The sequence below is a fragment of the Rattus norvegicus genome, chromosome 14, assembly GCF_036323735.1.
Source record: "Rattus norvegicus strain BN/NHsdMcwi chromosome 14, GRCr8, whole genome shotgun sequence".
NCBI classification, from domain to species: Eukaryota; Metazoa; Chordata; class Mammalia; order Rodentia; family Muridae; genus Rattus; species Rattus norvegicus.
This window is the reverse complement of record NC_086032.1, coordinates 22110108-22125843: the sequence shown is the minus strand read 5'-3', so window position 1 is coordinate 22125843 and position 15736 is coordinate 22110108. Positions and strand designations below refer to the sequence as shown.

At 38.4% G+C, this 15736-nt stretch overlaps 1 protein-coding gene across 2 annotated transcripts in view; it reads right to left on the bottom strand.

Moving 5' to 3' along the window:
• Nucleotides 1-1654: 1654 nt before the first annotated feature.
• The window catches only part of Tmprss11d (transmembrane serine protease 11D), a 62061-nt gene continuing 47979 nt past the window's right edge, over nt 1655-15736 (bottom strand). For both annotated transcript variants that reach the window (NM_001033652.2, NM_022630.2), the window contains 3 exons: nt 7136-7395; nt 5054-5196; nt 1655-1981 (listed from right to left, as the gene is read on the bottom strand). In NM_001033652.2, the coding sequence (NP_001028824.2) occupies nt 1820-1981; nt 5054-5196; nt 7136-7395 (565 nt within the window). In that variant the 3' untranslated portion in view covers nt 1655-1819. The remainder of the gene's footprint in view (nt 1982-5053; nt 5197-7135; nt 7396-15736) is intronic.

Below are 15736 nucleotides of genomic sequence, written 5' to 3'. Positions count from 1 at the left end.
ATGTTCCTTTGGTTTTAAAATATCTCTTCATAGAAAGAATATACTTCACTAAGTACCATCTTAACAGTTTAAGGATTTCGCTCCATTCTCTGTAAAATAAGTCTTACCTTTGAAGTAACTTCTAACAAAGGAATGAACCCAAGCATGTCTGTCATGTGATGGCACACAAATAGCACGTATACTCACGCACAGACGCCCTCCCCTTGAGGCTTTCTCTAAATAACCAGTTTAATGCTGTCTTCACAGGATGCACCAAGGGAGTGTCAAGCTGGACGCTACCTTATAGAGCTTGATTATAGGAGGCAGAACATGCCCAGCCTTCAGAGTGAGTCTGGATAGAAGTTCTCTTGTTAGACAACCAATTAAAATAAGTTCTTTCGGCTCATCCTTCAGCAATCATAACTTCCATAAATAATTAGGCAGAAAAGATTATAAAAGAGTTTATTTGAAAGAAAAATGTGCCGAAGATATGTGTATACATCTTTCCAAAGTGGGTTACATTTTTAAATCCCTTCTGTCAAAGGAATTTGATTTGATCGGTTCTAATAATTTTGCTTCATGAAGAGCAAAAACATTTTCATTGTGATGTCATTAACTTCCCTTATCGCCAAGGATAAGGAGTTGGCTTTTAGAGGGAAGCTGTGACACACACAGGTGACCATGAACAACCTTAGCTATACTGGGAGCCCGTAAAAACTTAGACAACTTGTGATCCAAAGTTATATAGATTGGTGTCACATTAGATTTTAATTGATTCTATTTAATTTGTATCTTTTTTGTGATAGTGGTTGTGTGTGTGTGTATATATGTGTGTGTCTAAGAGAGAGTGTTTGTGTAAGAGTGGCAGAGAGAGATAGAGACAGAGAGACAGATACACAGAGAGAGATACAGAGACACAAAGATACACAGAGAATGTGTGTGTATGTGTATGTGAGAGAGACACAGGAGAGAGACACACACACAGAGACACAGAGAGAATATGAATCTGAGATCCTTCCGTCTCCAGATTTATTGATGTTAATCTGCTTAATCTTGGCCTTTACAAACCAGCTCTTTACCTCTTCTTCGCCATTAACTTTGAATTTGTACTTAAATTTTGTGATTGAGCATCATTTTACTCTAAAAAAAAAAAAAAAAAAAAAAAAAGGCCAGCAGTAGGAAGTTGGTAGTAGGGATTTCTTTCCAGTGACTCTTGTGGTTGTAAATGTAGCGGAGAAGGCTGTGTGGATTCATTACCTCAGCTTTTCCAGAGGGGAGATATGTCTTCCCTATGTAGATAAGACATTTAAAATGGGGGAAAGAAAAACACCGTTAAAAAGATTCACGAGTCTGTTTTTTGGTTTCACTTGAAAACAACTATTTTAATTCGTATGTTCAATATGCAAGAACATGCTGGAAGATTTGTTTGGGAATGTCAAACACTTGGGATGGCTACAGTACTTACAGTATTTGTTCATTGGCCTCTCAGATTTAATATTAGGACTACAGTTTTCTGGAAAATACTGACGTCTCCGATACTGAGTATCTGATTTCTCAGTCCGACACCTTACCACCCCTATAATAAAATTGTCAACTCCATAACTAGTTCAACATATCTCCTCTCTTATTTAGTTAGGTTTATGGATTCCCCCTCCCCTTGGGAAAGTAAACATTCATATCGACAAAGAAATGCTAAACTGTTAAACCATATTTATGTAATGGGATGTTGAAATGGGACGTTTCCAGTTTCCTTGGCAGTTGAAAAGCGAGGCTGCGGCATTTGAATCAGGCGCACTTGGGTACAGACTTCACGGGAGGCGGCGCGTTTTCCTCGGTCGCCCTAGATTCCAGTCTGCTGCCTAATCCAGTTGCGGTAGGCTGTCACTCGCGTATACACTCCTGGCTTATTTGGCAGGCCACATTGATATCCCCAGCTCACAATCCCCACGACAAACCAAAGCCGCCTTGTGTCTTCTTGTACTAGTGGGCCACCAGAATCACCCTGAAGAAAACAAATCAAATGGTTTGAACCTTGAAATCATTAGTCTTATTTCTACGGCAGTAGAAGTCCAAGCTATTATACCAGCGTAGGTCTTTTTGAAACATGCCAAGCCGTTAAAAAAAATGACTGAAATCTTTCAAATATACCAGTAATGCTGAGACTAATTAACGCTCACGAGCGAGCCTTCCTTCAGTTGCTTCCTTGTTGCTTCCTGGTCTTCTCAGGCCTCCCTCTAGGAAGGCTTCCATGATCCTCTTCTTTCTTTTGTGCTTCTGACTTCGGGCTCCATTAGTTTCCTCCTGTTATCTCACGTGCTGTGATTATCGCTGCTTCTAAAAAGTCCAGCTCATTCCCCTTGGACAGCTCTCCTTGTATTAACACTCCCTGTATTTTGATACTTGGCCAGTGCCTGTGTTAGCAGTCTCGTAGTAAAATCCCAGAGGGGGAGGGAGCATCCTTGTTGTGGACACTGCCACAGCCTCGCTTTCTAGCCCATAGAAGATGCTAAGGCAATAGCTTTTGAGTGAAAGAGTCTTAGATGTGTCACTTCCCGACCTGACCTTTCTTTACTACCTGGTATGAGGCCTGATGCATAGTAAATCACCCACCACTATTTTTTTTTATGAATAATTGAAAAGAAATGTTTACGACAGTAAGTAGAGCCTTTCTTATGAGAGATTTACCACCCAATGGCAAGAACTAACTGCTAGAAACATATATACATGTAATCATCCAATTAGGGAGATGCCTTTAGAATATACTGTATTATGGGTTAATTCTGTGAATTCTGGAACTATATAACCTGAGTTTGAGTCCTCTGCCTATCAGGTATGTGAAGTCCAGGAAGCTCTTTTAACTAATCTGTGCTGAAATTCTCTTATCAATAAATGGCTTTAAAAAGAAAAACAAAAACATATTTAAGTGAGCTTAACACACAAAGCACTCTGGGCACACTTTGGCGTATAGTCAGTGCTAATAAAACCCAGCCATTATTACCAGATGTACGTCTAGAAAAGTTAGCCATTCATTTGACGGCTCATAGTAGTTCGGTTTTCCATACCTGTTTAATTAATGGTTTAGACGGAGAGAAAGGTCAGTCTGTGAATCACCGACTTGCTTGACAAGTACTGCATGGAGCTGCTGGTACCTCATCCCTCTGGATGAGACATTCACGCTGCATTTTGCTGGTCCTCAGCGTTTTGTTGTTACGTTTTTTAATGCTATTTTTTTCTACAGTGGCAAAGCTTTTTGTTTTGTATCTTATCCACCATGGACAAACAAATGGTACTAGTGAGTGCCAAGTAACATATGGTTACTTTCTCTACTTTGTGTCAGACCTTTGAACTTGCCTTCCTTTTCTTCACCCTGAGGAATCAGGGAACAATCTAGTTGCCTTGACACACAGAATGTTGCCCAGAAGTGAGAATAGATATATCTTGGAAAGAATGTATGAAATTGATCTTGTAAAATTCCATGCAAAATAGTATTCACTTATTATATTTTTTGAGGCATAATCTCTGTGTGTTAGAGTGTTGTAAGTACAGTCAGTGAGTCTGGGGCGGAGTGGGAAAATTTTCATGGTAGTGATACCATGAACTTGCCTGAAATGAAGGGCAGACAATTTGTATGTAGAAGCCAATGGAGGGGGCTTGCAAGACTGAGATGAAAAAGAACATTTTAGTTTGTAATCTCCTCAAGCTGTTGAAACCAATACTTTCAGTAGATCTGAAGCGGGCAGCCTGGGTTATTAGCTAACTCATGAGATCTTTAGAAAGCTTTCACAAATCCCGAAAATTTGTTTTTAACGGAACAGGGGGAACATCTCACATAATGGGATCAAAGAACCAAGTGCATAAATAACAGACTCTTGATCATCGATATCCAAACCTCCACTTTTTATTGCTTGAAATTGTTAAAAATGTATCATTTTGGGAAAACACTTCTGGCTTGGGTTCTAGTAATCTGCTAAGTAGGACCACTTTTTCAAGATTGTGCACGCCAAATTAAAAGTCAACAGCATGTGGTGAAGAAAATAAACTTCATGTTGCCATGTTTCAATAAAATTCATCAAGGAAAATGGTGGTGGATTCCTGAAGAGCTAGAGTATTTATAACGAGGTTTAATTTCTGAATGATTTGCTCCTATGACTACATTGGCTCATATCAGGTAAAGGAATGGGACCTGTTAAGTTTCATTAATTTCATTAAACTTTTCATATTAAATTCCATACTCGTTACTATAAGGAGACAATTGTGTATTTACTATTTGGTTATTTTGGATGTTTAATTTAATAATTTACAGGCTAGAGAAAACTAGTTGCTTTTCCAACCATTTCTTTTTCTTTCCTGTTCCCCCTTCCTCTTCCTTCTTTCTTTCTCTTCCTCCTCCCTCCCATTCCTTCCCCTCCCCACCACTCCTCTCTCTTCCTGTCCCTCCCCTCCCGTTGTCTTTCTTTTCCTTTTCTACTATTATATAATTTAGGAATCTTGCAATTCAAATAATTAAGATATTGTATAGATTTTATATCTTTAAAGTACTTTAAAATTTGGAATTTTTAGTGGCTGCATGCTATACTGTTTTTATTAATTGGGCTAAGTATGCATATTTACAAATAAAACAGTATTAATTAAAGCTTAATTATATTATGAACTTTAAATGACTGTTTTCATTCTGAGTTTATAATATACATTTATAAGCTAGGAAATGATTTTATAATTTATGGGTATGATGTTGAATCAAGCGAGCTAAGGATTCCACTGCTTCAAAAACTTAACATTGTTCTGTGATAAGAACATCAAAATTTACTCTAGAAATTTTGAAGCATACAGTCCTTTATTATTAATTGTGTCCACCACGTTATATCGGTTTGACCATCCATAGCAATTAACAATTAATATTTTTATGCTAAATGAAATTTAAAACAGAATTTTATCTCTACAATTAAGGGCATACATTTTTTTCTGAGGAGCAGAGTTGTATGTTGTAGCTGTTGTTATCTTTTTGCCTGTCACGGGGTGATGTGCTTGAGAATGCCTATAAACTTCTCAATGGTGACACAGATAATGTTGTTACCTGGCATGCATCCACGGCCCCTGAACGGACTCCAGCACAGAGCATTCCTGGCAAGACACTCCCACCGTAGCCAGCTGGCTCGTTGCACACCTCCGAACTTACTATTCTGACCTCTCCTTGCTGTAGATTTGTGACCGTGTTGCCTATTTAGTATAAAGACAGAAATGAATCAGACCTCAGAAAGTACGAGTCAATGACTATGCCAAATCTAAGAATAACATGAATATTGTAAATATTATCTATTTTGAAAGAATGGCTCCAGAAGATGCATGTAAGAATAAATCTGAGCGAGACTGTTGTAGGAGAGAAGGGATAACTCCTTTAGGGAGATGAGATTTTTCTTTTCTTTTTGAATTTGTGATATATTTTCCTTTAGTCTCTTAGAGTTAATCAATTATTGGGTGTGGTGGCACATGACTGTAATCCTAATATGTAGGAGGTAAATATAGAATCATGAGAAGTTCAAGGTCAGCTTTAGTCATATAGTAAAGTTGAGGTTAACCTGGGCTACCATGAGAATCTGTCTCAAAAAACAAACAAAGAAACAAACAAACAAACAAAACTCTAACCCAACAACAACAACACCCTAATACTTATGTTAAAATTGACTTACACTATTTAAAGTGCTCACTGATGGACTTTGGATAAGAAAACTACATATCAGTGAATGTTTAGCAGCTAAAATCAGTCCGATTTTAAAGTTACAGAGCTAACCTATGATATCAGTGCTCCCTGAGAGCAGCACTGTCACAATTTTCCAGGATTGATATAAACTTCACCTATTATTTCAAGTCACTTGGTTCAAAGGAACAGAGTGAAATATTTCCCGAGACCGTTAGGCCATTTTTATTTTTAAAATGTTTTACCATGATTGTAAGAGTTCCAGGAAACTGCCAAGGTTTCTCTTCCATTTCCCACCTAACAGTGTTATTGTTTTTTTCTTGGCTACAATTCATTTCTTGGCTAAATTATGTTTATTTTAATTTCAAGTTTAGTTATCCAATGAATGGACATGATCCATTTTTATCTCTACATGGAGTTCCCTGTAATGGCTGCAGGATTCATTTTATACCAGAGTAACTTAAAGGGCTATTAAAAACCCAGGTCATAATCTTTTTAAGTCTCGTTTTCTTAGCAGAAAAGTATAGACTTTCTGGATAGACTTATCGAAGGGCTTCTAGTCAGCCCTTGGCACACATGGCTCTGGCAGGCATTGCCCTCCCTTCCACCCCCTCCCCACCCCCTTCGCTAAAAACCATTAGATTACATTCCCAAAGCTAGCCAGCAAGGTTACATTTCTTTATTCAGCCACTTCCTCCCCCAGAGGCTGACTACCTACCAAGGTCTGATATCAAAGTATTGGAACCCAACCATCAAAAACTCCCTTTTGCCCAATCAAAATTAACCAACTTACCCCATGACAGGAGCTTTCCGTTTTACGTTTACAAAGTGCCATTTGCCTATAGGTCACTTCTGTCTCCTCTCTATCCAGAGGCAGTCCTTTGTCCCTATGGGACAAGTACCCCTTCCCCATCTCCCTTGTACTTTGTCTCCCCTCTTTCTTGTTCCCTTCTCCTTCTTTCTTTTCCTTCATCTCCTGATCTTTGTCTCCCTGGGACAAATAAATCTCCTTTGTGCTGAGAACTTGGTCCTGGGTGTCTTGACTCAACTTCTAGGTCCCCATACTTTCTTCATTCCTTTCTTTCACATTTCTCTGTTATGATATTAGAATTCTCCGGTTTCTAAGGGTTGCTTGTTTTACATCTCTGAGGCAGCAGCTGTAGCTAGAGGTAGGTCTGACCAGGATGTAGATGGTTCTGTACAAGAGGCTATCCTCAGGCTGTTTCCTCATCTAATTTACAAAGTTGGCCATACTGGTACAAGCCTCTATCTCCATTATTTAAGCTGCTTCAAGAGGATTATGAATTTGAGGACATCCTGGGTTACATAGTGGATTCCAAGCTAGCCTGGATTAAAATGTTCAACAAAACAAAACAAAACAAAAAAAACCAAACACATTTGCATAAAAACAAATAACAGAAGATTTGTTGTTAAACGGTTTCATTTTCCAGAGATACTTACCTCCATAAGTGAGAGATCCCCATCCTGTGACATATGCGACGGAATCAGGTATGATATTTTGGGTTGCTGCTGGGAGACATACCCTATGGATATTTCTGGTAAAGGTGACAGGTCTGTCAAGTTGTACAACTGCAATATCATTATCACGAGTTATGGAGTTGTACTCAGCATGGGCTAAAATAGCCCTTACTCTCACTCTTAACCTAGGACTTATTGTAGAAACACCAAAGGTGGCTGTCCATTGTTGAGGATTCGAGTAGCTAAAAACAACATAAAATAAAACAAAAAACAAAAACATGCTATTAAATAGGGAATTCAACATCACTCCATCTATCTGAACTTTGGGTTTTACTTGAATAACAGTAATTCTTTGAGAATTTAATATAATGTGTTTTGTATTTACTGCCAACATCTCATTAATGTTTCCCTCAACTGTAGTCTCAAAATTGTATTGAATTCTTTACTAGCTGCTTAGCAATTTACTTCTAAATATACAGAAAAAAAGACTTTTTGAAAACACATCTTTAAATAATAACTTGTTGGACCATTTTTTCTTTCCCAGTGAGTATATCCTAACACATTAATGATAGGTGAAGGGGAATGCTATTGTTTCTTCTCCTTCTTTGATATTCCTGTCTGTGCAACAAATGATTCAGAAATAATTATCTTTTCTACTTTAACTTATTCTCTTTGATTGTTGTTGTTTTGAAAAGAAAGATCTATTCAGATAGTAGTGAGGTTGAAGGCTATCTTTCTTGTTAATACATGAATAATTTTTATGTATTAAATTTTATGCATGTTTATATATATGTATATGCAGATATATAGTGTGTGCATGTAAATATGGACACATGTATAGAAAGATCATTTTCTAACACAAAAATGTAGGAAATTAATATTGTAAATTTGGACTATAGAGTGTTTTAGGTACACCCTAAACAGACACATGTAAGGTAAAAAGTGGATAAGTTTTAATAAATTAGAATTAAGTTCAACATTACAAGTTTATTCAGTAAATATGAAGCTATAAAAGAGTACTGGTAATGCTCAATATTTGCGTTTTGAGATAGGCTCACATAGCCCAGTCTTGCTTAGAATATGTTAGATGGCTGAGGGTTATCTTGTATCCCAGATCCTTTTGTCTCTGCAATCCTTTGCTTGCTTGCATTATGCCACCTTGATCCCCAGGTAATGTCTACAAGCTTTGAAGCCTTACAGTAATGTCTATAAACAAATAGTAAACAGACTGGGAAGCCGGTGTAGAATGGACATGGGCTATTAATAGAAAATTCATGAAAAGTGAGGCCTATGCACCTCTTAAATATAAGAAGAGATGCTCCCACCCACTGGTTGACAAGCAATAGAAATTATAGCAATGAATACCTCATCCATATTAATAAGAATGACAAATATTAAGCAGAAGCACATTACCAAATGACAGGTGGAAAGTTGGCTCTTTTGGATTACTACTCAAACTAAACATTTGGAAAGCTTTCTACTCTATTAATCAATTTGCATATCTACTTCTGGGCATATATCATAAAAATTTCTAAAGGTTTATAAAAAGATAGTATTCCTTTGCATGCATGTGCGTATGAATGTTGGGGCATGTGGTCTTTTGGGGGCAGTAGTGGGAAATTACTGCATTCTAGCGAGATGAAGTAAAACATGATGGCTTCATGTAATGGATTCCTGTGCAGAGGCAGTTTAAACAGATGCGCGTTCCCATGATTCAGTGGAAATAGTAAAGGACAATACAAAACTTATACACACTGCTGTTGTCATAAATTAAAAGCATTTAGACATAAAATATCCTATAGGTTTAATAGGCATGTGAAAATTTAGAAGTATTTCAAATATAAACGGCCCAGTAGGGCTATTGAATGGAATGGGGACTTGGAAGTCAGATCCTAGAAGGGGAGAGAAGACAAAATAAAACTTAGAAGAATTTTTGTGGATCCTGATGAAAAGAAACATTTTCAGTTTTGAAAGTTGTTTAACTTAATATTGCTCCTCAGATTGAAGGGAAGCAAAATTTGATTAGATAATACTTTAATAATAGTTTTTAGGACTGATCAGTGTGCTATCCTAGGGGAACCTTCATTCTTCCACCACCTCTCCACCCACCTTCATTAAACCTGTGGATCCTGAACCATATAGGTTAATTTCCCTTCCCGTACCCAACTTTCCCAATCAGTGAGTCTTCTGGGGAACCCCAAGCTGCTATAAGCAATCTGCTATCCCAGTGGAACTTCCATCCTCCCCCGATCTCTCTGCTGACCTTCATCAGACATGGGGATCCTGAACCATACAGAGCTGCTGGTTCAGAATCATACAGTCCAAGGATACCCACACCAGGACCCTGGAGGAAAACCCCCTACCAATAACTACTACAACAGAAACATCCAGGGGTAGAAGCCACCCAGATGGCTAAAAGTTCTCAAAAGAACACAATCAACAAAGGTCGGGGAAATATGATACCATCAGAACAGAGCTGCCCTATGAGAGCAAGCTCTAACACAACCAAAGTATAAGAAAATGACCTTAAATCCACTCTTATAAAGATCATAGAAGCCTTTAAAAAGGGATAAAAAAATACAGGAAAATAAAATCAAACCAGTGAAGGAAGGAAATAAAGCTGTGCAAGACCTGAAAGTGGAAATAGAAGCAATAAAAAAAAAATCCACAATCAGAGGGAATCCTGGAGATAGAAAGACAAGGGAAGAGAAGAGCAACAACAGATGCAAGTATTACCAACAGAATACAAGAGATAGAAGAGAGAATCTCAGGCATAGAAGATACAATAGAAGAACTTTATAATCAGGCAAAGAAAATGTTAAATCTAAATATTCCTGATAATAGCATGCTGGAAATTTTGGATACCATGAGAAGGCCTAATTTAAGGATAACAGGAATAGAAAGAGGTGAAGAGTCCCAGCTCTAAGAACCAGAAAATATTTTCAGCAAAATCATAGAAGAAAACTTCCCCAACCTAAAGAAAGATGCCTATAAACATACAAGAAACTTATAGAACACCAATTAGATTGGACCAGAAAAGAAAATTCTCCTGTCTCATAATAATCAATACACAGAATCTACAGAACAAAGAATATTAAAAGTGGCAAGGGAAAAAGCTAGGCGACATACAAATGCACACCTATCAGAATTACATTTGATCTCTCAACAGAGACTCTAAAAGCCAGAAGGGCCTGGGTAGATACTTCCAACTTTTAAAAAAACCTACAGAAGACAACCTTGACCATTATATCCAAAAAAACCTCTCAATCACCATAGATGGAGAAAACAAAATATTTCAAGGCAAATCCAATTCAAATAATATCTTTTCACAAATCTAGTCATACAGAAAACACTAAAAGGAAAGCTCCAACCAAAGGAAGATAAGTATACCCAAGAAAACACAGGAAATAAGTAATTCCATACCATCAAAAGCAAGGGAAGCACATGCACACACACACACACACACACACACACACACACACACACACACAATCTCTCTCTCTCTCTCTCTCACACACACACACACACACACCACCACCACCACCACCACCACCACCACCACCATCAAAATAACAGGAATTAATGATCACTTGTTGTTAATATCTCTCAATATTAATGGACCCAATTCCCCAATAAAAAGACACAGGCTAACAGAATGGATGCAGAAACAGGATCCATCTTTCTGTTGCATATAAGAAACATACCATCTATGGTGAGTCTCTGTTCATAGGTTGGGTATAATTCTGGTATGTCCGCCTTTAGGCAATAAAGACAGACATTACCTCAGAGAAAAGGGCTGGAAAAAAAGTTTTTCAAGAAAATGGACCCAGGAAGCAAACCATTCAACCAAAAATTAATCAAAAGAGACAGAGAAGGACACTTTATACTCATCAAAGAAAAATCTACCAAGATGGTATCTTAATTCTGAACATCTATGCACCAAACACAAGGGCACCCGCATTTGTAAGAGAAGGATTGCTAAAGCTTAAATCACACATCAACTCCCCTCTCCCATTAACAGTGGGAGACTTCCTCACCCCTCTGTCACCAGTTGACAGGTCATCCAGACAAAAACTAAACAGAGAAATAACCAAACTAACAGACAGTACGAGACAATTTTTCTGAACAGAAAACCAATGGCTCAAGCTGGATCAACAATTAATAATTGGAACCTCAAGAAACTGAAAAGCTTCTATAAGGCAAAGGACACTGTCGATAGGACAAAACAGAAGCCTACAGATCGGAAAAGGATCTTCACTAAGCCTACATCTGACAGAGGGGTAATATCCAAAATTTATAAAGTACTCAAGAAGTTAGACATCAACAACCCAAACAACCCAATTAAAAATGGAGCACAGAGCCAAACAGAATTCTCAACAGAGGAATCTCAAATGGCCGGGAAACACTTGAAATGTTCAAAGACCTTAGTCATTAGGGAAATGAATATCAAAACAGCTCTGAGGTTCTATCTTACATTGATCAGAATGGCTAAGATACAAAAACCTCAAGAGATAGCACATGCAGGCAAGGATGTGGAGTCAGGGGAACACTCCCCCATTGCCGGTGGAAGTGTAAACTTGTACAATCACTTTGGAAATCAATTTGGCATTTTCTCAGAAACCTTGTAATAGTTCTACCTCAAGATCCAGCTATACCACTCCTGCGCATACAGCCAAAAGATGTATCACCATTCCACAAAGATACTTGCTTGACTATGTTCATAACAGCTTTATTCATAATAGCCAGGAAACAACCTAGATGCCCCTCCATTGAAGAATGGATAAAGAAAATTGGTACATCTATAAAATGGCATACTGTTCCATTATTAAAAAAAAAGACATCATGAATTTGTAGGCAAATGGATTGAACTTGAGAATATTACCCAGAGTGAGGTAACTCGGTCCCAAAAGGACATGCATGGTATGTATTCACTTATAAGTGGATAGTAGCCATAAAATTAAGGGTATTCATGCTATACTCCACAGACCCATTTAAGCTAAACAAGAAGGCACAACTGAGGATGTTTAAATCTCACTTAGAAGGGGGAATAGAATGGTCATGGGAGGCAGATGGAGAGAGGGAACTGAGTGGGAGATGGGATGGGGAGCAGAATAGGGGTAGTTCTGGATCAGATGTGAGTAGGGAAAGGAGAGATGAATAGAAATCTGCAACTGAAGTGGGTGGGGAGGTTGGGGAATCTATAGGATGTGACAGAGATTGGGATAGAGGAGGCACCCAAGAATCAATGGGAGTGACCTTAGTTGTGACACAGCATTGGGGATATAGAACCTGGAGAGGCCATCTCCTGTGGCCTGGAACCCCAGTGGAGTGATGAGGACACCAACTGACCCACAAAACTTTTGACTCAAAATTTATCCTGACTACAAGAAATGCAGGTACGAGGGATGGAGCAGAGGCAGAGGGAATAACCAACCAATAGCTAGCCCAACTTGAGATCCATTCCATGGGCAAGATCCAATCCCTGACACTATTAATGATGCTCTGTTATGCTTACAGACAGGAGTCTAGCATGGCTGTCCTCTAAGAGGCTCCATCCAGCAACTGACTCACACAGAAGTAGACCCCCATAACCACAAAGTGGATGGATCTTGGAGATTCCTATGGAAGAAGAGTCTCAGAGATTCTTAGGGAAGAACAAGGGGAGGGATTGTAAGCCTTGAGGGTTTTGGAACTCCCCAGAAAGACCAACAGAGTCAATTAACCTGGACACTAGGGGCTCTCAGATACTGAGCCACCAACCAGGTGAAATGGTCCTAGGCCTCCCCACACATATGTAGCAGAAGTGAAGCTTGGTCTTCATGTGGGTTTTGAACAACTGGAGTGGGAGCTATCCAAAAAGCTGTTGTCTGTAGGTGGGATAAATTCTTCTATCTTGGTGTGCCAAGGTGGGAGATAACCCAGGTGCGGGGTGGAAGTCACCCTCTCAGAGTAGAAGAGGAAGGAATGAGGGGAGGATTGTGGGAGGGGGTGAAAGTGAGCAGGATGTAAAGTGAATAAGTAAAAATTAATTAATTAATTTAAAAAGATTTTTCAGACAGTGGAGTTAATACAAAAAATGTGTATAAGAAGTTCTTGATTACACACGAATGAACCTCAGTTATAAAGTGAATATAAGTATTTACATATAAATCTTATCTCCGCCACACACAAGCATCATTATGATTATGCCAGTCCCTTTAGGGATGCATGTAAGTATGGCATCCTTAGTTTATGTATAGAATGTTATTGACTATGAAGTACTAATGAAACAGAAGCATGTCAAGCATGGCATTTGGAACCACGTGGGCTGTCGCTAACTATAGTTGTAACTCTCTCCATTCATAGCTCAACAAGCCGAGGCTGTCTAGTTTGTATAAGGAAAGTCTTCGGAATTAAAACCTAAATGATTATGATTTCTAAACTTTTGGCATTCAATACACCACTTGAAGAGACAAGTGAACTATCAGCAAACACAAAGATTATTGGAAAAAGTGTGAAATTACCATAAAAGCACCACTGAGGAGATGACAATAGAATAATCTTCAATAGAACCTCATCACTTCTGTGTACCTGGATGTAAGGTTGGCTAGTCCCCAACAAGTTCCTACTCGTGGTTCTCACTGATGATCGGGCCATTACTGAGGGAACAGTACATGGCTCATAAGGGTTTACAGCTCTGTTGGGTCCACCAACGTGGTAAGTAGTTTTGTGGTGGCAAAATCAAAAGATGTCTCCTTCATTTCTTTGGTGATCATTGGTGATACTTGGGACTGTATCTTTTAAAATAGTGCTACTCTGTCCTCAGTTTTGATAACTAGGTTCTACTACTATGCAGATGTAATCCTGTTTCTAGTGCATCCTTAATTATATTAAATGCCTGCTGAGTCCAGGTATTTACACGTTTGGTTTCCACACTAAGGGTGTGACTGAAAGCCAACAGTGCAGTCTTACTGTTTGGCAACTGATGATTGAAATGAATTTTGTTCCTGGCGTTACCTGAAATGCAGCAGCAACTATGCCCGATTAAACCAGAATCTCAGGATTTTAGGAGGATGTCCCAAATAAATTTCAAATTTATTTAGCAAACACTGGGTTATAAAACAGTGGTAGAAGACAATAGAGAAAAACGTGTGGTTTCCTAGAACCTTTGTTCAGAGACTGCCCCCCAGTTGTTTTCGTGCTCACTCCATCTTCAGATAGTAAATGGTTTTGTGAAGAACACTGCAGTGACAGACAGCTTTCTCAGAGCTCAATGGCATTTCTTCGGAATCGTGACTATCTCAAAGAATCCCAGGATGAACAGATGGGGAATTAGAAAGGATACCATTTCGGGGAGAAAACGGCAGTTTGAGAAGTGTCGTAGATGGGAAAATGGCCAAAGAGGCAGATGAGAGAAAGGCTGCACAGTTGAGGAAGTGAGTTTGGGTTTATTTGACTGAGGGTCAATTTGAATATATGCTAAGGATGCTGTTTTCTACTGGTTAGCCAAGAAAAGAGTGGGTATGGTTAGGGGCCCACTGGGGTTTACTTTTCTGGGTGTTTTTTTTAAATTTTAGTTTTCCCCCATTTGTAAAAATTTATTTATTTATTTATTCACTTTACATCCCGGTATCAGTGGCCCCTCTCCAACCTGTCTTCTCTCACACAAATGCTCGCCCCCTTCTCCCCTTCCTTCTCCTTGGAGAAGGAGATGCGTCCCCTAGGTATTTTCATCACGTTGATCTGAAAAATCCTTCTCTTAAGAGCAGTGTGACCTTCCCCTGTACCAACAGAGTAAGTTTGCACGGCTCCCCTCCACCAGTCACTTATCATAGTGGAAGTAGTAGCCTGTAGTCACTCTTAATGACTAATTGTAAACAACCTAATATAAGCATTCCGAAGGTGTATTTGGTACTTCTATGAGGTATAATATTGTGTTCGATATAGGTATTAAATCAATTTTGAAAAATTAAATGAATGGGATTTTGTAGTCTCTAAGCCAACTATCAGTCTACTCATTAGCTTCTATGTTATAGTGTGAAAACCCTTTATTAATAAAAATTAAAATAATAATTTATTTTCTTTATTCAATTATATGTGTATGAACGTGTTCGGTCTGAATGTATATGCACCGCCTACATGTCTGATGCCTGCAAGACGTCAGAAAATGTTGGGTGCCTTGGAACTAGAGCCAGCGTAGGGATGCTGAAAACTGATCTTGAATTCTCTGAATAAGTGACTAGTGCTCTTAGCCATTAACTGTCTCTCCAGCGTAGATAACAACAATTTAACATTTTATTTTTTGCATTACTATGATATGTCCTGTCTGTAACACTACCACATATATAACAATGTTGCTCCTATCTTGGGAACAGAAGTTGTATAAATTTCATAAACTTTTATAACAAGTATGTAAATTAAGCATTCTCATGTAGGATCCTTTTTTTTCCTCCCTCTGCTGTGATGGAGAACTGTGATCCGAAACAGAGAACTACCAGCAAACCAATAAGCTAAAGGAGAAAGAACAATTATATTTCCATGAATAAAAAAGAAAAGACTCAGAAATATTCTCCATTGAATTATTCCAGTGTCAATATCCAATTA